This window comes from Lynx canadensis, chromosome B1 (genome assembly GCF_007474595.2).
Source record: "Lynx canadensis isolate LIC74 chromosome B1, mLynCan4.pri.v2, whole genome shotgun sequence".
NCBI lineage: Eukaryota > Metazoa > Chordata > Mammalia > Carnivora > Felidae > Lynx > Lynx canadensis.
The window spans coordinates 16,242,606-16,268,747 of record NC_044306.2 but is presented as its reverse complement, the minus strand read 5'-3'; the positions used below and the strand labels follow the sequence as shown (position 1 = coordinate 16,268,747).

At 39.9% G+C, this 26,142-nt stretch overlaps 1 protein-coding gene across 12 annotated transcripts in view; it reads left to right on the top strand.

The window, feature by feature from the left end:
- Positions 1–26,142, top strand: part of SORBS2 (sorbin and SH3 domain containing 2) — a 222,688-nt gene that overhangs the window by 115,948 nt on the left and 80,598 nt on the right. For 7 of the 12 annotated variants that reach the window (XM_032592813.1, XM_032592812.1, XM_032592811.1 and 4 more), the window contains exons 3-6: positions 4,747–4,796; positions 8,952–9,044; positions 15,247–15,273; positions 15,519–15,643. In XM_032592813.1, the coding sequence (XP_032448704.1) occupies positions 4,787–4,796; positions 8,952–9,044; positions 15,247–15,273; positions 15,519–15,643 (255 nt within the window). In that variant the 5' untranslated portion in view covers positions 4,747–4,786. Of the gene's footprint in view, positions 1–4,746; positions 4,797–8,951; positions 9,045–15,246; positions 15,274–15,518; positions 15,644–16,467; positions 17,110–26,142 lie in introns of all 12 variants that reach the window. The other 5 variants (XM_032592814.1, XM_032592818.1, XM_032592809.1 and 2 more) reach the window with 4 other exon arrangements.

Below are 26,142 nucleotides of genomic sequence, written 5' to 3'. Positions count from 1 at the left end.
TCCTATAGTTTTATAGATGTTCTTGGTGCTTCAATTTGGGTCTACAAAAATAAAATGACTTACACAGAATTCTTGGCCAAACTTGAGGAAAGGATTTTGCTCCTGCCTGTTTCAGAATAGGATACCCGATAAACAAGCGAATTCAAGGAGAATTACAAGATTATGAGCACAAAGTCATGTTGGTGTCTTAGCCTGAACAATCAAACATCTTCTTAGGACCCTCATTCAAAGTTAAATTAGCCAATCTACTGTTATATGCCTGTTGGGAATAAAGATTGCTCTGATCCATAAGAAAAAAAGTGGACATTAGATCATCAAAAGAAACTCAAGCAGAATTAAAAGATTACAGACACAAGGTCATTGATGAAGGTTTGGGGGGCGGGGTGCAGTCCGTGGGGTCTAGAGCCAAAGGCCAAGAAAGAATTCTTGGGGACATATTTGGTGCAAAAAGGTGATTTTATTAAAGCACACGGACAGGACCCCGTGGGCAGGAAGAGTTGCTCTGGGCTTGTGTGGAGTAACTCATTATATGCTCTTAGGTTGGGAGGGGGTCAGGGATAGAGTCAGTCTCTAAGGTATTCTGGAAGCACGGTTTCCAGGACCTTGAGGGACTAGCTGTTGCTAGGGAAATGCCATTTATTACCGTTTAATACAACCTCAGTCATGAGACCCTTTAGATCCCGGGGCCATAAACTTGGAGTATGGTTGCCAGCATATATGTTGGGGCAGTTGAGATAAAGGAAGTAGACTTATAGGATCCTGGAGGTTAGAATAATGTTAAGCTAAGGTTCTCTTTTGCCCCCGGCAAAGTGTCATCCTTGAGGCAGCTGAGCTTCTAGAGGGAGGTCACTCTGCCAGTTTCAAGGACGTGTCAATGGGCTGCAGGCAGTAAGGGAATTTAATATTTCATTTGCCTTACTTTCCTACACTACCATGGCAAACACTTAAACCCCTTTCCTTTGTTTTTGGGTAGCCAGGAGTATCTGAGGAATATCACACATATTTCACCTGGCGGGGGGGGGGGGGTGGTTGGGGAGGGGAGCCTGTATTTTGCCCTCAGCTTGCTCCACACTCCCTCATCAGTCACGTTTTTCCCAAGCATGAACAACAAACCCAATCTATTGCCATATGCGTATTGGGAAGGAAGGCTGCCGTGACCCACACCAAAACAAATAGGTTGCTATATACAACTTAGTATACATATAAAGTTGTTTTTTACATAAAACTTTGGCAAGAACTGAACTTAAGTAAATACAGCTCCCCACCACCTGTTGAAAATCATTTTGACGCTAATGCACAGAGTTCTTTGCTCTGTGGGTTATTTGCTGAGGTTCAAGGTGGTCTGCATTGTATCATCAGTTTTCACTCTCTTGGCCCTGGTTCAATTCCAATTTGGGAGAATACTTGAAATACTGTCTCTCCTCGTAGCATGCAAACGCTCTAGGAATTTGATGCTTTCCAGAATAATCTATGCTTGTTCTGTAAATACGATCAAACACATTTTTCTAGGAAAGAACAGAAGAGATTAGATTTGCTTTAGCTTAAATTGTCTAAAGAGGGTTCTCAGTTGTGGACTTGTTAATGGGTTTAGTACAAATCATGGAAATTGAATCATGCATTTTTATTAGTCACCCAAGAAGCCTTTCGGTTTCAGGTTCTTCTGGAAAGCTCAGTCACCCGTGGCTCTTCTTTTCACAACGTGGAAAATGTCTTGCCTGATCAGGAAGTTAGTCATTTTACATTTTGACATCTAAAACAATGAGAAGCTTAAAAACCTCACGAAATTAGATTTATAAGCAACAGGATACATCACTTTAAAGATGAAAATCTCAAGGATTTGTGGCGCCTTTCTTTGTTCCTGCTCATCCTATTTTACTTTTTGAGTGGCATATATTTTGTAAACATCTGCATTTGAATTCAAACAACAAATGTTGGCAATTAGTTCCCCAGCTTAGAGTGAAAACATTATTAATTTATATTGGCAGCTTTTGTATTCTGAGAGTGAAACTTCCTTGTGTTTGTTTTCTTTACCGATCAGTAGTGTTCCAAGGCAAACACTAATCTTTGTCATTCAATTCAAAAACTTAGGACAGGGGCGCCTGAGTGGCTCAGTCGGTTAAACGTCCAGCTTCAGCTCACATCATGATCTCACGGTTTGTGGGTTCAAGCCCCGCATCGGGCTCTGTGCTGACAGCTCAGAGCCTGGAGCCTGTTTCAGATTCTGTGTCTCCTTCTCTCTCTGCCCCTCCCCTGCTCATGCTCTGCCTCTCTCTGTCTCTCAAAACTAAATAAATGTTAAAAAATAAATGAATAAATAAATAAACAAATAAAAACTTAGGACAGGTTTCAACATAAAGTGTTCTGAAAAGGAGTGATAAAGCACAATTTGGGAAATGTCTGTCCTTTACAGTTCTCATTTTCTGGAGACTGTTTATCCCTTCTTGTTTTAGCAGTTGCCTCTGACTTGGTCACAGACATCCCCTGAGGCTTTTCTTTTCCATTTATTTTATCCATTTAAGGTTAACATGCTAAGAGTTTCGCTACCGAGAGATTAAAATAAATATGTTCGATGGAGCTTTCTCAAGGCTCCTGCACTGACCACTGCCTCCTTCCCTCACTTCTCTGGCATCTCTTCAATACGGGCCATGCTGAGGCTACCGAGTAGAGCTCTTCGCAAAGGGCCACATTTGAAGGGGGGGACGGGGAGGGGGAGCACGTTCCTCTCGTTTGTGTGCACGGAAAACGAAGAGAGAAAATTCATCAGAGTGAAGTTTCCCTCACTCACTTTTTAAAATCACTTGGCCTGTGAAATTTCACTGTAAAATTCACTGTAATATTTAGTCACTCAGTGTCGGACACGGCAGCTCCAGGCAAGAATAGGACACCCAACACGATCAGGCGACACAAAAACTACACAACTAGGATTCTATCGTCTGTATTGTTTTCAGTTTATAGTTCTAAAAAATAAGGTGGGGTGGAATATCATTACTGTGGTTTTACCCATTCTGTGTGTTTGCTGCTTTAGTGTTTACCAAGTACGAAGGTATTCGGAAGTTAAGCTAATCATTAAAAAAGAAATCCTTGTTGGGGCTGCCTGGGTGGCTCAGTCAGTTGAGCCTCTGACTCTTGATTTAGGCTCAGGTCATGATCCCAGGGTCGCGGGATCCAGCCTGGCGTCAGGATCAGCACTGAGTGTGGAGTCTGGTTAAATATCTCTCTCTCTTTCCCTCGGCCCCTCTCCCAGGCTGGTGCTCTCATTCTCTCTCTCTCTCTCTCTCTCTCTCTCAACAAAAGGAAATATTTTTCCTCTTGGTTCATAATTAAGTCTCCTATGATTTAAGTGTGTTTTTTCCAGGCTATATATTTCACCATCTTCTCCCCGCCCCTCCAGGTCCTGGGAGAGAAGATAGGTATCATTGTACTTAGCTGGTGTTTGCATTTTGATTTTGTTCTTATAATTTCACAGTAGTGATGGACAAAACCAGGCTTTCTGGAAGAGGTGAGCTTCAATGGCCATATTGCAAGACGATGATAGCTGATGAACAGAGCCAACCATTTGAGGGCAGGAGAAATGGTCAGAAAGGAGGAGAAGGCAAGAACTCTGGCAGGGACAAGAAACGCAGGGAGTTCATTTGGTGCTCTTTGCAGAGACTGAGGGAAAATGTATTTATCAAAAGTCTTTCTTGACAGATCATGACAGACTGCTTCATTTCAGCCTATCCCCACTTGTCCATAATGTCTAAATAAGTATTTTAAGTGATCAGATGAGAGAGTGCTGACGTACCTGGAAACCGAATATATGGGGGCTAGAAAAGTTTGTGTTCATCCAACTCAGGAGCAAAGGCAGGTTGGCTGGGGGTAAACCTCTCTTTCAGAGCTCTCGCTCTTAAAAGAATTGCTTCCTATGACAGCACGTCCTTCCCTTTTGGTCTTGGTGTATGGAGAAGTAAGAAACTCTAAAAATGGGCTGAAAGAATATGCCAGGGAAAGAACTAGGTCATCTCACATGACATAAAATAATGCACAATATCTCAAAACTTTTTCTGCAGCCGGCAACATTCCACCAACCATTTCTAGTGAATTAACCTCAATTGTTACACAGCAAATACTAAATTGGGAAGAACCACAGCATCAGGTACTGAAGCAGAAATAGGTTTTATATTTCCTGTGTCTTAAGAAGAAAAAATAGGTGCATCTCATCTTTCTTGACTGTTTCCTCAAAATATATGCTCAATTCATTAACTATTCCCTGGTAAGAAACTGACCCACTAATAAATTAAATAATGTAAGGTCATGATCTCAAACAAAATAAATTAAATAATGTAATAAATTGAACAATGCAAGGTCATGATTTCAAAGCACCAGACTACCTTTCAAAATTCTGGAAGAGGACACTTAACAACCAATGACCCTTTGGGGCTTAGAAAACAAAAACTCTTAGCATAAATGTTTGTGAAAGAAATTTAATTTTTAACACAGTTGAATTCCTCGCCATTTTCATCCATTAGTGGTCACCATTAAGCAAAAACCTAAGTTTATGTTTATGATCAAGGACCAATAGTAACTGAAGTTTAATTTGAATAGAATTATACATTCTGCCTACCTTATTCACCCCGATTTAAGATAAGACTAACGGTAATGTGCTATTAACTCCCAGGTACACCAAAAGCAAAACGAAAACACTTGTTCATGGTATTTTGTTCCACATACTAGTGAGCAAATTAATGCATCATTTTCTTTCTACAGGAAAACTGAAGATTTTAATAACAAACCCTCCAAGGTCAAAATGAATACAGGTATGCCGTTTCTGTTAGTTTCGACCCTTTCAAAATCATCTTGGCCCTAAATCATTAAGTTTAGTACTCTGCTGATCTGATTCATCTAAATTCATTACTTGACTTCTCTGTTTTTGTGCTCCAGTCTTATAGCTATCAAAAGTAGACTTTTCTGTTTTGTTATCTACTCTTACTCCCTTTTTCTATGATCGTATCTTGAAATGAACAGGAGTTCCTAAGCCCTAGGAAAAAGTAGCGTATCATTTGATGCATACATTTGTAATTTCTCACTTAAAATAGGCTAAATTCATAGGCAACTTGCTGCAGTAGAAAATATTCAAAGTCCCCCTTTTGTAAACACTTCACATTAATGATGTTAGCAGACAGAGTGCCAAAGCTTCATGTGAGATCAGCTTAATTATTCTAGACATAATACACATAAAGTCATAAGTACTATATTTTTAGAATGAGAACACTATCTCCAAATAGCTTTAACAACACCGAGGTCTCTGAACTCTGTATTATGTAATGATACACGTTAATGGTGACAGTGTTTACGACACATGCTAGGTACATATGAATTTTCTTTCCACAGTAGAAATATTTTGAGTTCTATTTTCACCTTTGCCCCCTTGACACTTTTATATGGGCTATCAACTGATTCTGAAAAACAACTTTCTCACTGCAATTCTGGAACCTGTGTTCACAGATAATGCCATTTCCTTCCACAAGTGGCCCCTGGAAAGCTAGCCAGTTACTCCGTGGCAAAGGGAAAAGGGTGGCCCGAGATATTTTCTCACATCAAGCGGCTTGCCTGGTTGCCATCTCTTAGTGTTAGCAAAATGCTCTGAGGGACGATTAACAACCATTGGTGAGAACCAATATCCGATCCCTAGATCAAGTGTAGAGATATGGACACTTGTCTTTCTGTCCGTGATCCTGTGGTTGCCCCTTAGCAGAAACCTGCTCTAGCTGACCTCAGAAAAGTGTGGGTCAGCCGGCCCCCAAAAATGCAGTTATAAATGTGGAGAGTAACAGGCAAGATGAGGATATTGGAGACAGTCAAAACATATAAGGAAAGCTGAGAAATCAAGAGAGATGATAACCCTAGAGAAGAACCAAGTAGAGGCATTTGGACAGTTGGAGATGTGGGACCGATGTGGGAGAGTGAGACATGGGAAATGAAAGGAGAAATATTACAAGGCAAAAGGATTGAAGAAAGCAAATAGAACAGAGAGAACACAGCTGAACAGGAGAAAGCATGGTGTGAGAGTTGTCACTCCAGCAAACCGCCCACTTGAGGAGGTTATATTCATTAATTCTTTGCAGGCATCTCCTCACGGATTAAAGTTGAATCTAACTTCCCAATAGCTTTCATTTTGTGGAGTGCTGATTTGCCTTTATAGTATAACCCTATTCATGACGGAGGTGTAATATGTGATCATACTAAATATGCCATATTCATTACAACGCATGCGGTAATTAATCTTCCTAGTGTTGGAATTCAATCCTTAAATAGTAAAGTAGGCAGGGAGAAATTCGTGCGTTTGTTTAGGTCTCTGGGGTACTTGAGCCAAGTTATCACTCCAAGTCTGTTACATGAATGCAACCCCCTCTAAAGCATGCTCTCATTTAAAAGGAGTGAGTGTGGCTCTGTATAGAATGCTGATTTGCAAAGTTACTTTGCTTACCTGGGTGAATTTACACACATACAGGCATACAAAATATGATATTCGAACCTATGCATACAAAGTGGGTTAGAAGTGACTGGACCCTTTTGTTTAAAACGCCACAGTACTAAAGACAGCATCCTCACTTTGAGATCTCACACCTATCTTCAAGGAAGAGCAGAAAGTATCAACACGTGAGTAAGTAGATACAGAATACAATAGATTTTTCTGTTCTAGCAATTTCACAGATGTCTCAGCTTTTCGAGGGGAGCTCTTTATTAGACGGTGAATAAAAAACGGATTCTCATGTCATTTTATGTAGGTCTTAGCTTAGAATACAGACACAGTTTAACCCAGAGGTTCCTACACTTTCTGGTTTTACAGTGCCGAGATAGCTTGGGAATTTTTAGCCATCCTCTCAAGCCAAAAGAAATACTTCACGGTTCTATTTATTAAGCAGTAGGTGCAGACAATAAGTAGCCATGTTCTACCAACTGAGAAGCAATTTGAAAAAATAATGCACTTTAACTTAAAAAAATAATCATTTTTTTATTCTTTATAACCACATTAATATACTTATTAATGGGATGTGTGTGCCTGTTGGACGCACACACAACTTCTCAGACCATGGAATTAGAGTGTACATCACCACTCTCTTTTCCTGGCCCCAAATTATTTTCAGAGGGTCCTTGCTTTTTGCCGCAGTGATCACCAAAACCCAGCTTTTCAAAGATGTGATATCATCTAAAGGCAGACCACACAACTGACTACGTTGAAAATGGGACTAGCTCAGGCTAGTAGTTTCGTGCAGTGTCTGATAGGGATCGCTGTGTTCTCCTCAAGAACATAAAATATCCTCCCAAGCCCTTGTGAAGCTCCTGATGGGGCCCGGGGCGCCTCAGCACGCAGTTTTGGAACCATGGGTTGAAGGAGTAACCCTGAGTCTCCTTACTTTGAAATTTTCAGATGTTCAGAATTAACAGAACTAGAAGATAAAACTTCCCGGAGGTCAGTGTCCGCTTTCGACACGCTTGACTACACGATCCTTTTAGACCACTCATAGCTGCTATACAGCACACATTCAGTGACATTGCCTCCATTTAATCCGAAACACTCCTCTCTTGTAGATTTTATTTATTTATGTATTTATGTATTTATTTATTTTTGCCATTTGCTAAAATCCTCTTGGTGCCCCCCTTAAAGGTATCTTTAGTACTGTGTGTTTCTACCATTTGTGTCTCTCTATGTTTGGCCTTTGATTTATTTGACTTCGCTTCTGTTGCTTCATTTTTCTGCTCTGGTTATTATCTGCATTAGGAAATCGTGATTTTCAACATATATTCAAGAAATTCTAGTTGGATATGGGAATCATTCCACCACTTGTAAATTCTACTGATCTTACTGCTTACGGTTTTGCCAATAATTAATTCAAGTTTCACTTCCAAGCTCTCTTAAATTCTCTCGCTTCCCATAAACAAAGTGCATCCTTTTCTTTAAGAAATAAAGGAAAGGGGAAAAAAAGGAGATTAGCCTGTGGCAATATACAATGATGATGTTATCACATTGGTGGTTATAGGATTTGTTTTTCTTGTTATAACCTCCAAAAAGAATTCAATTTCAGTTGTTTTCATTCCCGGGGAAGGAGCAAAACTATTTATTGCACATTCCATACACAAAGGAATGTGGGAATGAAAGTGGAATCTGTTCCTAACTAGAACATGAACCTTCCGATTTTAGAAGTCTTGCTACTCTGAACTTCTCATATCACGTTAAATAGCTGATGCATTTTCACTTATTTTATTTCATGTTGTGATTTCCATACAGTGTAAGTATATAGATCATCATATATATTGTTCAAAGGTATAAAAGCAATTTAATTTTTTAAACATTGGTCATTTCAATCCTGTATATATCAATATTGCCTTTGATTCCAAATAGGAAGACAGAGAATTTCTAAAATGATACATGTTTCTTTATGAGTCCTACAGATCAAATAGACCATGCCTGTATCAGTTAATAACTTTTACTTCAAGAAGTGATTCAAGCTACTTTTAGGAACCATAAATAGCTAAAATACAGTAAAACCTAAATGATGGATACAAAGCATACTACATCATATGTCTCAGTCCTGAAATACAGGCTGTCCATAACTCCAAAAGCTACTCACACTGCTTATAAATTTAATATTAATTGAATTTAAATGGTACAAACGAAGTTGAGCTCCCTATTTGTGTTTTCATTAAAGAAAACCATTAATATACTAAGTGTAAAATCTGTGTTTTCACTAAAGCATTGGCATCTATTGCTAAAACAGATTCCTGGTTGTTTGGTTCTGTTTCGTCTTAGTTTGGGGTGGGTGTGAAATTTTCAGATGTATCCCATGGTTACTCATTCTGGCTGTTCACCTTCCTCATGGATGTCTGGCACATTCCACCTGAAAATGCATGATAGTGCATGTGCTTTCTCCTTTGCTGTGGCCTCTGCTATATCATTTTTTTGCTTTCAGATAGCGGTGGGTGTGCTCGCAAACGTGCTGCCATGTCTGTTACATTAACATCTGTGAAGAGAGTTCAAAGTTCTCCAAACCTATTGGCTGCAGGTATAATATCACTAACTCACAGAATGTCACAATCTACTGGCTTTATCTGACCTTTCTCTCCTTCCAGAATTATCCTGTGTGGATGATGAAAGTGGCTGTAAATACCTTTCTGATGCCCTATGAGTTCTTATTTTTCTTGTCTCAAGAATAGCTCCTATCCCTTATGACTGTTTTTATTCTAAAAATAAAAAGCCAAACGAAACTGATCTCTTGCAAAAAGCATCTTAAAAATCTAATTAAAAACAACAGTCCCCTGACAAAAATGTGTTGCGTAACAGCTACAAGTGTTAATAACGAATTCAGTTTTTTTTTTCCACGTGAACTAAAGCAATATCATATTTAGTTAAGATAACTTCCACATGATTTAGTTGTTTTCTTTTTATCTGAAAACTGTCGGGTGGTGGGGACACGGGGTCAGGAAGAGGGATTTTCAGAAAACTGAATCATTATGAATTCACTTCTTCACCAAAGGTTGTAAACAATATGATAGAACAATAGTTTTGAAAAAGACCCTAAAACATCCTTTAATCCAGTCACCAAAGACCCTTCTAATATATATTTTAAACGTCTTGATCCAAATAAGATTAATTGGTACCCTCAGATATAAATATCTGCAGAAAGCCATTGAGAACGTGATATGTCAGCATCCAATGAGGTGGGTCTCTGGATGACAAATGTCTATCTGACTTACCTAAGCCTGTGGGCACAACGTGCCCTGAGAGGGGCTGTTGCTGCAGAAGGTGAAAGTGAACCCAGCACCCCCAGTGTCTGTAGGCCCTGAAATATGCCTAGACCTTATTGTGACTGGTTTGTGGGTTGGCTGGTTGGTTAGTCGGTTTGATTGTGGGTTGGTTGGTGGGGCTTCCTTGTTTTTTTTATTTATAATATTTGTAAGTTCGGGAGAAGTTGGAAAGAGATTGAGAGTGTTTAGATCATTTTAATTCATACTCTGCATATCAGTGCCTTTAATACACATACATTTAGTGGTTAATTATAGTGAGAATGTCCTTGGTTAAAGCCACTTGATCCTAAAGTACTCAGCTATGTTGAGGGAAAAAACAAGCTTTCACGTGCAGAATCCCACTCTTAGCCACCACCACCTCCAGGTCACAAGTGTATTTCAATGTACAAGTTTAAATACCGGTCCAGGTGGTTCCATAATATATTTCATTTTTTAAACGCAAATCTCATTGCAAAGTATGTAGTATGACATCATTTTGGTTAAGAGAGATCTTCGTGTATGTATTTGTACATGTTTATTCCTGTGTATATGAGCGTGGAAAAATGTTAGAAAAACTCAAGTGTAGTTTATGTTGGATACCCGAGAGAAAAGGGAAGAAAGGGCAATAGGAAAATAAATAAATAAATTGATTGATTGGTTGGTTAAGTAAATAAGTAAATAAATAGAATTCCAGGGCCAGCAGGTGATTGGAATGCCTAACCACAAATGCCACCGGCATTTCAATCAAGTAAAATTCTGGCCCAAGCTGCTCAGACGCGGACCATCTGAGGGTACCATCTAGGGAATGTGGCACTACTTTAACAATGCCAGATTGTTACGATTTACAAAAGTTTACTAATGGAATAGTAGCATATTGAAACAGAGATTGCCATTTTGGAGACTCAAAACTAGAACACCATCAGTTTCGTAACACTCAATTTAGGAGAAAATATTTAATGCTTCAGAATCCAAATAATGGACAAGATTTAGTACTTTCGGAATATGAAATAATCTTCAGTAATAAGAGTATGCAATGGCTCTGGACCATTTAAACTTTTTAAAAAAATATTCATTTTTGAGAGAGGGAGTGCAAGTGGGGGAGGAGCCAAGAGAGGGAGAGGGGGACAGAGGAGCCGAAGCAGGCTATGCACTGACAGCAGCAAGCCTGATGCAGGGCTCGAACTCACGAGCCATGAGATCATGACCTGAGCCAAAACTGCATGCTCAACCACCTGAGCCACCCAGGTGCCCCAACCATTTAAAATTTTGTATCATTAGGGGGCCCCTGGGTGGCTCAGTCGGTTAAGCCTCCCACCGTGGCTCAGGTCATGATCTCACCATTCCCAGGTTCAAGCCCCGTGTTGGGCTCTGTGCTGTCAGCTCGGGGCCTGGAGCCTACTTCGGATTCTGTCTCTCCCTCTCTGTCTCTGCCCCGCCCCCACTCGTGCTCTGTCTCTCTCTCTCTCCCTCAAAAATAAATGAACATTAAAAAAAATTTTAATTTTGTATCAGTAGGAGTGAGATTTCTAGAGAATGAAGTCCCCCTGAACTTTGCTTTTCATTGTTACATTAAAACTGGATCTCTTTTGTATTTATTAGACACATAAGACATGATTCCTTTCTCGAGGAACTTTTAATTATGTTTTGAAGAAAGAAATCAGCCTCTTTTTATGACTCTTACATGATATGGTAGCCTTCACAAGAACTAATTCGACATAGTGTTTTTTTGTGAATCAAAAGAGGATTAGTAAGTACTTACTACATTAGGTATTATTAAAATAAAACAACCTTTAAGTAAAAGACTACCTCTGCAAAAGAGTCTAAGCTCCTCTCTCTCCCCGCTCAGTCACAGAGTCAGTATGAGCTGCTAGCGATCAACTATTTGTCCTTTAAATCAGTGTCTTCCTCTTTATCTTTTAGGAGAAGTAATGTCCCAATGGGCAATTCGTAGCACACAGAGATTTTCAACCTAAGCTAGAGCCACAACAATAAGTATGTTGGCTATAGACTATAGAGATAGCATAAGCCTCTCAAAGGACATTTTATTTTACCAAAATGCGTGGCAGTCTACGATAACACCAGTATGGTGTTATGCTTTGGGACTGGACCACTGTGGTAAGAAACTGGGTCTTACCAACACCACCTGTGTGTTATATATACACCCTTGGGAAATTCCATCTGCTTGGACTTCAAGTTTCCTTTCTTAAAAAAAAAAAAAAAAAAAAAAACCCAAAAAACAAAAAACAAACCAAGAAAAAATGAATTTTTTGACATTTCCTACCTCTCTGAGAACATAATCATTTCCCAAACTCACAAGGATTTGTCAAAATTAAATAAGAGTAAATGAAGAAAATAAATAAAAAGGCTTATCACAGCACTTAGAGACACAGTAGGCGTTCAATTAGTTGCCTTGAATTAATACGTTTAATTAATTCTTGCAAAGCATTTGAACCCTCTAAAGAAAGGAACTATAAGAATTAAAATCATCATAATTTTCACAAAAGTATAGTTTATAATGTCTAATATAGCATACCAGTGGAAAGGAATTTAAACAAAACCTCAGGGGAGAGATTATGATATAACAGGTACCACAAACACAGCTACGTAAACATCGTAATGGTGGAATCATCAAATTGGAAAGGACCTTTGAGGACATCCAGCCCAATCCCCGAACTGAGCCACGGAATGCCTCAACAAGTTCTGTGACAGGTGTCCACCACCTTCTGCCTGGACACAGGGAGTGTTCGTTGTACCAGAGAAGAGACCTTGTAGTTCTTCATTCTCACACACCCTATTTACATGCACATGCAAAAGAGTCAGGGAATGATAAATCTGTCCCATTTACTCATTCTTTAATTTCCAGAGAAGCAATGGCCATCAACTATACAGAACATTAGAAACTAAAATCTCTGATCCCTGGAATTCAAGCTCTATTTTTTCACAAATGAACAATCATGAATCACGCTCGAGATACTGGGCAAAAACCATTTCCCCCACGAATCTGCCAAATCATTTACATGCTAGACCTTTAAAAAAAAAAATCCTATATTCTCTTTATTTGACATGGTTCCAAGACGCTTTCTGTTACCTGCTCCAAATCACACTTGCCCTCCCTTTCCTCAGCTTTCTTGGCAGAAATTAAATAAAAGCAAGGCTATGGTGAACAGTATTCACGTGGGATGGTATTTATCTTTCAGTGCCTCTGAAAAATTACAATAAAATAGCAAATCAGGACTTGATGTATTAGCTTTATACAACTGGATTTATTTTAAAGAAACAAATGTTGTACATTTGACTATCCTTAAGAGACCACCCCCTTAAGAGTAGACTTTAATCGTTAACATAAGACTCATTAACATATGGGTTCATCCTGAAGTTTTAATCCATGGCCATTTTTCTCCTTTCTCCTTGCTCATAATTCTACACACTTGTGTCTACCATGGTAAGCAGGGCTATTCAGTAGAACTCATTTGAGTTCAATTGAGTAGAACTCAATTTGAGTACAGTTTGAAAAGCTCACCATTATTAATATCTCATATTTCCTGTAGCATATGTACAGTTTCATTTGGAAGTCCCTGGGCCCAATACAGGGGAAGAGGGAAGCCTCTGGTTGAACCTAGAGTGACTATCTTGTGAGTCTTGCACTTAATGTTTATTCCCCCATAGATTCCATAATCTCCAGCATGGTCACCAGTAAGAAGAAACAGAATTGCCCCTCTACAAACGACCAATTAGATAAAGTGTATTTCAAGCATCCTTCAAATCTGCTCTAAATATACCTTCCTCCCCTTCACTGTGTCTATACCTCTTGTACTTCCAAGCATCTGACTCCTTCCACCTCCAGCCCCAGCATATACCCACACACCCTTCATTATAAGCTCAGTTTTATCAAACTAAGGTGAAATAAACTCCCTACGCTTACACAGATAATTATGATATAAATAATAATTATTAATGCTCCTTCCCTTTCCATTGCCATTCCAGGTCCCAAAACTTGTTCCTTGTCCACAAACAGTATGTGACACCCAGGTGGTTATTACATCTCTCTCCCTGAGGGCCCCAGAGCAGACTTCTAATGATTGCTCTTTGTTGCTACACCATGTTTGTTTTCTTTATAGAGTCCTCATCTTTATGAGGTGATTGAGAATTTCAATCACTTCTGCTTCCATTAAATCCTAGAAATAGAATCTAGTAGTAAGCATTTCACATGTAAGTCTTCAAAGTTATTGCTTTTCTTTGCGGTAGCCATTTTATTATGGCAAAATGATTTTGAACTCATTGGAGATAAATTCCATACTAAATTAGCAACTATCACAAAGGATGAAGATTTGTCAGTCTTCTCTAACTCACATGAGCTGGAGACATGGTAATGGACTCTGTGCTATGTCACATGTTTGTTCCTTTGATTTGGAAAGAGTCTACACCAAATATTTTATCTAAAAATCAAACTCTCATTTCTCAACTCATTTTTATCACTCCAAATTCATGTGTTTAGATTTCAAAGTATCCCATAAGCGTTAGAAAGAAAATGAAGAGTCCTTTTCACATGTAACATTTGTGTTCTATCAGGCATTGAAATACAGCAATTTAATAATGGTCTCGGGAAACCTTGAGGAGGAGTCCAGGACTGGACAGAAGATCAGGCTGGATGACCCCTAAGGTCCTTTCTAAAGTTCAGGCTTTATGATTCTGTGAGAAGTTGGCCATGTGGTATAAAAGAACAAACTGATTACCTCAAGTGTACCTCGGTTACAGAGTATTCTTGAATGTATAATTCAAATAAACCCCATAGTAAATATGCCATTGAGCCATTTTCCAACTATGTTAATACTGAACTTGTTTTCCATAGCTTTCTGCAAGACAATGGAATATACCGTAACAGCTCTTTCATATTTGAATACAAAATGATTTTAAAATGGCAACAAGAAGAAAATTCAAAGTCCAGAGAACGATTTGAAAATATTGCAGAATATGGTGGAAACACCTACACTTTCTTAAAATATAAAAATGAAATGCAGGCTACAAAAAATTGACTGCTATCTAACATAGGACTTGAGTATGATTACTAACACGAGGGCAGTGAAAACTAAGTATCTCGTGGCTTGATTTAATGCTTGGAGAAGCAGTTATTGTTTTCCAACCAGATACCTTTTGATCCTTTAATTTGGTATTTAAAAATTCATATATCCAGCTTGGGCAATAATAACATAAAATTACATGGTTGCAATATTATTGAGGGGGAAAAATCAGTGTTTGTTATATGTGTTAATTACATATTATGTTTAATGAATGATATTTTAATTGAAATAAACATAAATGCACAAACCTCTCATTTAGTAGATTGGACTTACTTCGAGTTTTAGAAATGAGATCATGTTTGCAAAAAAAAGAAAGTGGTTGTGGTTCTTTCCCAAATGATCTTTACTAGACTGTTCATTTCTTTTACCCTGGTATTAATTTCAGCATTTCTTTTTCTTTTAGGACGTGATTCTCAGTCACCAGACTCAGGTACAGAAAAGCTATTCTGAATGACCATTGCATTTGTTGTGAGTTTTTTTTGTTAACATATTTGTAGTCACATTGTTGACCTCACAGTAAACTTCAATTGCATATACACTTATGTCTATGAAACTGAATTTAATTTCTAGAAAGAAATTAAATTCTATTTTGGAAATAAAAATAAATTTTACCAAAAAAATGTTAAAAGTGAATGTAGATATTTTTGTATCCAATTTGTCTTCCCTTAATAAAAGCTTGGAGCTCTTACAATGATCGAAATCAAGAGACACTGAACGGCGATGCTACATATTCCTCTCTTGCAGCAAAAGGTTTTAGAAGCGTTCGACCAAACTTACAAGAAAAAAAGTCACCAACTCAGGTAATCTTGCACAGCCTTGTTTACTGTGTTATTTTAAACATGGTTAAAAATATGCTTTAGAGTCTCTTCTCCAGCAACATGTGCATATTTAGATGCATCTTTTATCTTTAATGTGTTTTTGCTTTTGGATCTGTATTCCTTGCCAAACTTGAATTCACAACATAGAGGACAAGTTTTAAGCTCAAAACGGGCTTTGTGGGGCTTTTTTTCTGATTCAGTTCATAAAAGTACGATCACTTTCTACATAATGTTTATGATATTTCCTTAAATTCATAAAAAGCTGTCAGCCGATGCTTTGGTTTCGAAGTTATGCGGTCGGCCATACGTTTATTCAATAAATAGGAGTTATGCAACTGTTCATTACATTAACTGAAAGAACCTTGTGTTGGAGATCTTAGTAAAATTGTGCCCCAAATCTTAAAAGTGTTACCAAAACAGTGTGAATAAATATAGGGTACCTATACCTCAAAGTCTAAAATTATGCATATATCCCAAGGTCTAAAAAATTTGCCAAGAGAACACATGTTCATTTTTAACATAATTTTCAAAAATATAGATGGAGTCAAACTTCATAATGTATTCTCCATAAAAACCGTTTTCTCCCAGAGGGCAACTATCAAAAATAAATTACAAGGCATTCTAAATGGAACAAAAATGATCGTTTAATCTAGCCAACAAAATGTGTAGAATAATAAAGAGATATGACATTGTTTTACTTTCTTTAAGGGTAAGGTTGACGCTGGTTTCTTTAATGACTAACTTTGACTTTCTCTCTGTTTTTCCTTCAACATTATTTCTCTCTCCGGATGCTTTTGGCAATCCAGGCACCCTTTCCACCGCCCAGAAAAGAGAGCTTTTGTAGTTCCTTGATAACCAGCCACACACAGGGTGACATTTTAGATCAACTAGTAACTAACACACAAACTCCCTCCTGTACGAAGTACTTTACTAGCAGAAAACCTCTTGAAGGAACTATGTATTCCAATGATGACTCAAACCAGACAATTGTGTATTCGGAAGAATCTAACACAACTGTGTCATATACCCAAAAAATCACTAACCCGCTCCCAGCAGCTGCCAGCACTGGTCCCCCATCAAATGCTGACACCAGCACCCCATTTCTACAAGAGGATTACACGCAGGACTCTCAAACTCGACAAATTTCTACACTGAAACTAATCCATAACCAGGATCTAGGAAGTAGTGTCCACTTTAATACTCCACGGTTGTCCCAACCTGTTGAGGTGCCCTCGTGGCTCAAAAGGCCTTGCTCACCACCCCCTAACCCAGTGCCTGGGATATACACAGCATCTCTCTCCATTCAGATAACTCCCGTTTCAGGACACGATCCTGAAAGCCACAAACAGCTACCTGAGCTTTCTCCAGAGACCACAAAGATACCTCTTCAGCAAGAGAGACAAAAATCTGCAGTTGCTGCGGCCTCCCAGTCCTCAGACTGCCGGGTGGTACATTACACTTTCCAATCTCTTCTTACAGGTGCTCAGTAGAGACCCTAACTCCTCTGATTTGGGCTTCTTATATAACCAAATGCTTTGTTAGTTTCCGAGCAGGAAGGGAAAGGAGAAAGAAACCATCTTCTTATTTCAAACCCTACTAAGTTCATCAATAGATTTCTAGGTATCTTTTAATTAAAAAAATACATATCAACCGATGTATACCAAGCAATATATATTGTGTATATGTACACAATATATATATTGTTGTATATATATATATATACAACCAACCAATATATATGTGCATATTATATATATATAATATACATATATATTATATATATAATTATATATATATAATATAATATATATAATATGCACAGATTTTTAATCCAGAAATCATGTGCTAACATTTCTTCCCTCTAAGTATTGATGAATTGGTTACCACTGAATACTCTGCAAACCACCTCAGTGCTCAAAGTATTTTTAAGTTTCACAGAAATATTTTTTATGTCAGGCCTTTGAGTGCCTTGATTTACCTCATTGACCTATATAACATAATTAGCAATTACGATTCACTTCGGCAGGGAACATGTATTTTAATTCATCCAGCATTTACTCCTTTGTACCTCAATATTCATTTCCACTGAAACTTGATCCATTTCTACCTCTTAAAATTTATTTCAGGACATAGAGTCGTCAGTCTTTAATATCCAGACTGTTAGGAAGTAAACCCTTATTTCCCTATATGTAAACTGCTCTCATAGTGTCATTCTACTGGCATTTATTAATCACTTAGAAGATAAATGTTCCTCTTCTTGGTTTCTGCAACACGATATAGTGTTAAGAGCATAAGCTTTAAGGATAAACAGCAGGTTTCAGTTCAACTCCATCACTGGCTATGTGATGAGGCAACCTTCTTAACTTCTCTGTCGGTCTGAGCAAAGAAATGAGAATAATAATTAATCCTTAATTCCTAGGTTATGGTAGGACTAGGGAGATAGTGGAAGAAAACTACTCAGCACAGAGCAAGCACTACATACGAGGTAGCCATTAATAAAGATAAAATACAGCTACAGCAGTAGTGGGAGTACTGGAAACGCTAATACCCAAGTAAATAATCTCTATAATACGATTTCCTGTAGCTGCACTATTAAAGATCATCCAAAACATATCCTTGAAGAGATATATTTTTAAACTTTGTAGAAAATCAGACATCTGATTGACACCACATCCCTTTTCCCACCTGTACAGCAGAAACCTTAAGCTTAGATGATTAAAAAGACAAACAGGGCGGGGGGCGCCTGGGTGGCTCAGTCGGTTAAGCATCTGACTTCGGCTCAGGTCACGATCTCGCGGTCCGTGAGTTCGAGCCCCGCGTCGGGCTCTGGGCTGACGGCTCAGAGCCTGGAGCCTGTTTCAGATTCTGTGTCTCCCTCTCTCTGGCCCTCCCCGGTTCATGCTCTGTCTCTCTCTGTCTCAAAAATAAATATTGAAAAAAAAAAAAGAAAGACAAACGGGTATTTTCATACTACCTCTGCTAAAAAGATCTCCTTCATCAGCTGATTGTGATATGCAAAATTAATTCATTAGCGAAATTTCTTTGAATTAAGGTAATATCTTTTGAAAGCCCCTATGAAATATGATAACAATAATTATAATAGCAACTAAAAATACTAGGAGTTTATTATATGCAGGGAAACTGAAGTTCGATAACTTTCTTTTTCCACGGTTTTGTCACTATCCATGCCGACCAGAGATAGTTGGTTTCACTACATAATCCCCAGAGAATCAGCATGAAACACAAATTAAGCCGTTGAGAACCTGTCACTGTTATTCACTGAGCAATTATTTACTGGGTATCTACTATGTGTCAAGTCTGTTCTAGTCACAGAGCTGTATTTGAAACTATCGAGAATTAAAATCTTGCCAGAGAGAGGCAAAACTTAATAAAAAAAAAAAAAAAACTTAGATTATATACATCAGAAGGAGATTCTGTAAATAACTAAGCAATACTAAGCAGGGATCTGGGGAGCAGAGTCCACGTTATTTGGGGCAGTCCAAGGATCCTCATTGAGAAGACCGAACAGCTTTGAAGGGGCAAGACTATTCCTGTCGGAGAGAGCATCGTGTAAAGGCTTTAAAACTGAAGCATGGGCCGCCTGGGTGGCGCAGTCGGTTAAGCGTCCGACTTCAGCCAGGTCACGATCTCACGGTCCGTGAGTTCGAGCCCCGCGTCGGGCTCTGGGCTGATGGCTCGGAGCCTGGAGCCTGTTTCCGGTTCTGTGTCTCCCTCTCTCTCTCTCTGCCCCTCCCCCGTTCATGCTCTGTCTCTCTCTGTCCCAAAAATAAATAAACGTTGAAAAAAAAAATTAAAAAAAAAAAACAAAAAACTGAAGCATGCTGGGGCTGCTCGAGGACCAGCAGGGAAGCCAGTGGAAAGGAGAGGGAGAAAGGCAGGCACGGAGGAGGCAGAGGGGACGTCAGAGGTGACAGTGGCCAGATGACAGCAGTCCCTGCAAACACTGCAAGGATTTCAACTTTTACTCTCAATAAAAATGGGAGCCATTGGGAAATCTCAAGGCTACCGCAATTGTCATTTAACTCGCGGTCTAACTGAATCATTCTGGCAGCTCAGGGGAGAACAAACTACGCTAGGGCGAAAGGAGACCAGGCAGCCAGTTAGGTGGCTTTTGCAACCATTTACGTGAGAAATGATGGTGCTCAAGGCAGGGTAGAAGCAGCAGAGGTGAGGAGAAATCAGATTCTGGATGTATTGTGAAAATAGGGAAAACGGGACTGCCTGTCAGACTGCATGGGGGACGTGAGGGAGAGAGAAGAGTGAAGACTGACTCCAAGGTTTTGAATCTTTGCACCTGAAGAGGATGGAATTTGCCAGCCTTTGCCCACACAGACTGGATAACTTTGGGTAGAGCAGGTCTGCGGGAAAATCAGAGGTTCCACTGGGATATGGTAAGTTTGAGGTGTCTATGAGATATCCACATGCGGGGGTGGAGTAAGCGGTCCAATGTAGGAGCCTGGCATTCAGGTAAAGGGTCCAGGTCGGAGATACCAGCCTACAGATGGTTCTCGTAGGCAAGAGACTGAATGAGATCACCAGGGCATGAGTACTGAGAAAACAAGAGGCCCGAGGACTGAGCCCAAGAGCATCCCAATAGTAAAAGAAGGAACCAGCAGAGGAGACTAAAAGAAGCATCCACTAAAGGAGGAGGAAATCCAGGAACATGTGGTATCCTAAAAGCCCAGCAAGGAAAGTATACGGAGAAGGAAGAGATGGTTAACTGCACAAATACTGCTGACGGGGCAAGTGTACGATGAGTTCTGCTAAATCATCCTGGAATTAGTGGTGGGTATGGAGACTTTCTTGGAGTGGGCTTAAGAGAGACTAGGAGAAGAGCAATTGGAAAGACACCCTTTCAAGGCCTTATTATTGTAAGCCCTTTCATCCAGTGATTCTCCCTCTCCGAGCCTCAGTCTTTCATCTGTAAAATGGGGATGATAACGGCATTCATCCCCTGTGAAGTTTGAATAACTTACTGTATACAAGGAGTCTGGTGTAGGGCCTGCTACATAGTAACCCCTCGATATGTAGAAGTTGTTATTTTAAAATAGTATCCTTTTTCCAAACTCTACCTCTGATGGGGAAAAGGAAATCTGTTGTTTTCCACAACACATTTTTTTAGGAGTGGATTAAAGTTTATTTCATCTGACCTGCAGTGTGTTCCATGATGAGAGTGTGTTGCCCTTTATAGCATTTTGTCAAAGGGTGGAATGACATTATTGCACTTTGGGCTCGCTTTTATTGATTGATTGATTGATTGTAGTAAGAATAGTTAACATGACGGGGCGCCTGGGTGGCGCAGTCGGTTAAGCGTCCGACTTCAGCCAGGTCACGATCTCGCGGTCCGTGAGTTCGAGCCCCGCGTCGGGCTCTGGGCTGATGGCTCAGAGCCTGGAGCCTGTTTCCGATTCTGTGTCTCCCTCTCTCTCTGCCCCTCCCCCGTTCACGCTCTGTCTCTCTCTGTCCCAAAAATAAATAAACGTTGAAAAAAAAAAAATTTAAAAAAAAGAATAGTTAACATGAGATCTACCCTTTTAACAGATTTTAAAGCGTATCGTTAACTATAGCCACAATGTTGCAGGGCAGATCTTCAGAACGTATTCATGTGGCATAACTGAAACATTATACCTGTTGAACAGCAACCCACGTCCCTCCCAAACCCCCGCCCCTGCCCCTGGCAACCGATTTCCTGTTCTCTGCTTCTCTGAGTTTGACTGTCTTAAATACCTCCTGTAAGCGGGATCGTGCAAGATTTGTCTTTCTGTGACTGGCTTATTTCACCGAGCATAAGGTCCTCAAGGTTCATCCGTGTCTCACGTGACAGGATTTCTTTCTTTCTTAAGACTGAATAGCATTCCATTGTATGTACATATCACACTTTCTTTACTCCATTCTTCCACTGATCCATATTTAGGCTGTTTCCCCATCTTGCCTATTGTGAAAAATGGGCATTGTTAAGTCTCATTTTCCACGTAATGGCCTCTCACAATGGTGACCTTTGCATTTTAAATACTTACACTCCGAGTTCTGGTGAGAAGTCTCATCAAATACTGAGAGCTGTAGGCTACACTCTATGAATCAGCCCAATATAGGCTCCATTATAAAGAATTAGCCTCCCAAGAAATTACCAGACCCAAGAAACAAAAATTCTCTACACTGAGAAGTGAAAAGGAAACTTCAGTGTTCTACGAGTTCCGTCTATTTTTTTTTTTTTTTTTTTTTTTTTTTTGCTGTTTTTGTTAAAGTCTGTCTGTTGGTTTAAGAAGAAAACAGCAACCTACTTTTAGGAATTTCTATTCTCTCCATATTTGATGATGAAACATATTGTTTGATTTTCCTACTAATTTATAAATAGAACCAAAATGAGGTGTGTTACCCGACTATCACTGTGGGAACAGATACCCTGTTGCTAAAAAAGTCACATTGTTCTTCAGTGTCAGATAAGCGGAGGTCTAAGCCAGAAGCTTTGAAAAGACAGCAAAAGCGACACCCTAAATATTTTCCCTGGCATTGGTGAACGCTGTTCCCGTTGCTTCAGGAGGATAATCTCGACCCTTCTATTATGAAATAACCTAATCAATCATTTGTCAGAGCCTACTTTCACAGCTGTGGCTGCACATATGTTAGAGACTCAGAGGAGAATTTTATCTCGCTGTCATGCAGAGGAAGGAGCAAAGTCATCTCTGTTGCTCCATGCAATCAAGATGTCTAAGTTAAGGAAGGCAGAATAATGAATAAATGTCAGCAGCGCAGAATGGTAAGAAAGGTTTAGAATACAAAGTATGCTGTCTGGACCAATCCCATCAATACCGCACCGATCGCTCACGCGTTCCATCAGGACGGCCAACCAACATCCCATATTCTTCTCTCTGAGTCTGTTACGCTATCAGCTGATGGCGGTTTTCATATTAATGTTCTCCTTACCCTGCTCTTTGCTTTGGGCAAAGCATGCCTGTGCTTTCCAGGCATTTCATTTTTTTTTTTTTTTGTACTAAATGCTTTTTTTGGTACTATACTAAGGACTTTACGTACATTTCCACACTTAATTTTCACCAGCTTTAGGAGAGGGGTTTTACTAATGCCCACATGTTACACATGAGGAAACGGAGGCCAAGGGAGACTAAATGACCTGCCCAAGTCTGTCTGACTCCAGATCCACAGCTCTTCCAGTAGCTTCCACTGCCTCTATTTTCTGAGATAACCTGACTCCTGAACCCCACCTTCTGGCAACATTCTTAAAATATGACACCTTCCGAGATTCAAAATCATATTCTCCATCAGAGTACCACAGAGGACAGTGGAAATATTCACTCCCCTGGTCAGATACCACACTGTGTGTCCGAATCTGGGTGACAGTTTTGGATCACTTGCACCCACCGGTAGGTGTTAAGATCTCTGGTCAAAGGGTCCTCCTTGTGAGACTATAGGGCAATCTTGTATCACTGAAATGCCAGTGGTACAGCCAGGCCTTCGGGGAACAGGGGAATGACCAGTTGGCTACTCTTTCCCCATCTTAGATGCCACCTAGTTCCTTCTGTCCTCTGTGAGTCAGCCTCGTTCTCTCCTAGCTTCTATCCTCTCATTGCTTCAAGTGGTCTGTGGATTCCTATGACATTGTCTGGTGCCAGTTATGCATGAACTTGTGTCTGGGGTTGTGGGGAACACTACTGCCTGACTGGGACATTCAGTGTCATATAATTCAAATTCCCCGGCAGGAGGAAGTGCCTAATTGGCCCAGTTCAGTTCAGTTATTCTCCTGAACAGTCAGCTGTGGCCAGAGAAATGGAATCGCCTAATACAAACATGGCTGCCAGGTACTTCCTCCCCAGCATCCTCAGGAGGGGCAGAGAGAGGAGGTTGATTATTACAGAAGCAGGAAGGGGGGGGGGGGGGGGGGGGGGGGGGTAAAGATTGACTTTTATTTTTCCTAAAAATTCTTAAATTGTTTATTTAAAAATTATGGAAATTCAAAGTCTTAACAATGAGATGGATAATTATATTATAAAACTCCATTATAAGTACCCATCAGCAATTTCCATTATTTGGTCATCCATTTTCAACGGTCAACTCCAGTTATCCTGGTAGTGTTTTAAAATCAACGTAAGACACCATTCCCTTAAGTTAGTAGAAATTTTAGTACCTTTATCCAACGAGTGAAGAGAAAAAAAATAATGAAAGAACCATTATGACACCCAATAAAATATAAATGATTTCTCAGTATAAGGGGACTGATTCTTATGTAATTCCCTCCTAGATTTTTTTATTCAAGTAAATTACTGTCTACTCTATGGAAAAATAGAGAATAAAACCAGTCAAATCCCTTGCTTGATATTTCTCAAGTATTCTGTATGCTCCTCAAGAAAGGAGACCTACAAGATTAAGGTGCCAGACCACAGTAGCATGTCAAGCCAACTGGAGCCCAAGACAGAAATAAAAATACGTGCCCATATATATATGTTGTTATGTATTGTTAATTTTTTCTAGAACATTGAAGTCATTTTTAAAATATTGGAAAGTTTAGGGGCGCCTGGGTGGCGCAGTCGGTTAAGCGTCCGACTTCAGCCAGGTCACGATCTCGCGGTCCGTGAGTTCGAGCCCCGCGTCGGGCTCTGGGCTGATGGCTCAGAGCCTGGAGCCTGTTTCCGATCTGTGTCTCCCTCTCTCTCTGCCCCTCCCCTGTTCATGCTCTGTCTCTCTCTGTCCCAAAAATAAATAAACGTTGAAAAAAAAATTTTTTTAAATATTGGAAAGTTTAAAAAGTAGGTGCATTAAAACCAACATTACGTTTCAATATTTTATTTACACAAACAGAATTTACTATAATCTTACTTCCTCTTAATTGAAAATTGTCTTCTTTGTGATCATTGTTAGTCAAGGGGAAATTGTCTAACACAGCTATTCTCTCCACTGAAAATGAGTTCAGGAAAAAGAAGATTTGGGAAATTTTACTGATGGGTTTGCTTTCATTAAAAAATCCAGGATACAATTTTTTCCTTTTTCCTTGGTCTTCAGTGTGACTTGTCATGCTATTTAAATTTTTGGTATTTGGTTCTGTATGGATTTTTGGGGGGACATTGATTTTGATTTTTTTTTCTAAGATTGCATGAAAATAATGTTTGTCCCAATTACTGCATTTTTTTTTTTTAATTTTGAGAGAGAGAGAGTGCATGCACAGGGGAGGGGCGGAAAGAGAGAGAGAGAGAAAGACAGAACCCCAAGCAGGTTCCATGCTCAGTGTGGAGACTGACGCAGGGCTCGATCTCACAGTTTGTGAAATCATGACCTGAGTTGAAATCAAGAGCCAGACACTGAACTGACTGAGCCACCCAGGTTCCCCCCAGGTACTGAATTTTTGTCACTCCTTTCAATTTTGCACCCAAGATAAGGGTCTCCTCATGTGCCCTGAGGCCTGGAGTTGCCAGACTATGCTTCCTTTCCCTGTGCCCCAGTTTTATACCAAGCCCGCAGCCGACAACCCTTTTCTCACCTCCAGCTTCTGGATCTACAGAGTCAGCAAGCTGACGGCCCACGGCCTTGTAACTATAGATACGTTTGGCTGGCCTGCCACGGGGTTTATTTTATTTCTAATTTGGCCGCCTTTAGGGGGAACATGCCTTCTCCATCCTACTGTGGTTCTCACTATTCCCTCTTATCTAACGCCTGACCTGATCTACCCGTTCTGGGTACATTCCTGGCCCTGGGTAGGCACTTGAGTTGGCAAGGCCTACGCACGACCAATACACCTTTTCCGCTGCTGAAACTCATCCTTCCTGAGCCTCCTCATTCCTTAGTTCCTCAAGGAGTCCAGCCTCGAGTTAGTGATCTCTTTCATCCACAACTTCACCTTAGCATTCTGGGTTGAATTCATGCGGACCCAGATGTTCAATGCTGCTCTCTTGGAATATTGAGTACCTTGGGGTTTAAGCGCTGTCCCTTTCCTTTGTAGAAACCAGGCAGCAGCAAACTGGTGTCTCTAGGTCCTCTCTCCCTCCCAGCTCAACAGTTGGAGAAAGTGAAAAGGAACTTATACCCACAAAAGTTGGGGACTGTGGGCCTACAGCCAAGCACCTTAACCTTACATGTCTTGGAAGATGGAGACACAAAACAACTATGATGATTTTCTGCAGTCATCTGTCTGTCTGCCACGAAATTCAGCAGGAAAACAAATTCTCTCGTGTTACGTTAGCGTTTCCTACTCCAAGTAGTCTGGATTGACTTTTCTTTTTTTTTTTTTTTTTTTTTTAATTTTTTTTTTCAATGTTTATTTATTTTTGGGACAGAGAGAGACAGAGCATGAACGGGGGAGGGGCAGAGAAAGAGGGAGACACAGATCGGAAACAGGCTCCAGGCTCTGAGCCATCAGCCCAGAGCCCGACGCGGGGCTCGAACTCCCGGACCGCGAGATCTTGACCTGGCTGAAGTCGGACGCTTAACCGACTGCGCCACCCAGGCGCCCCTGG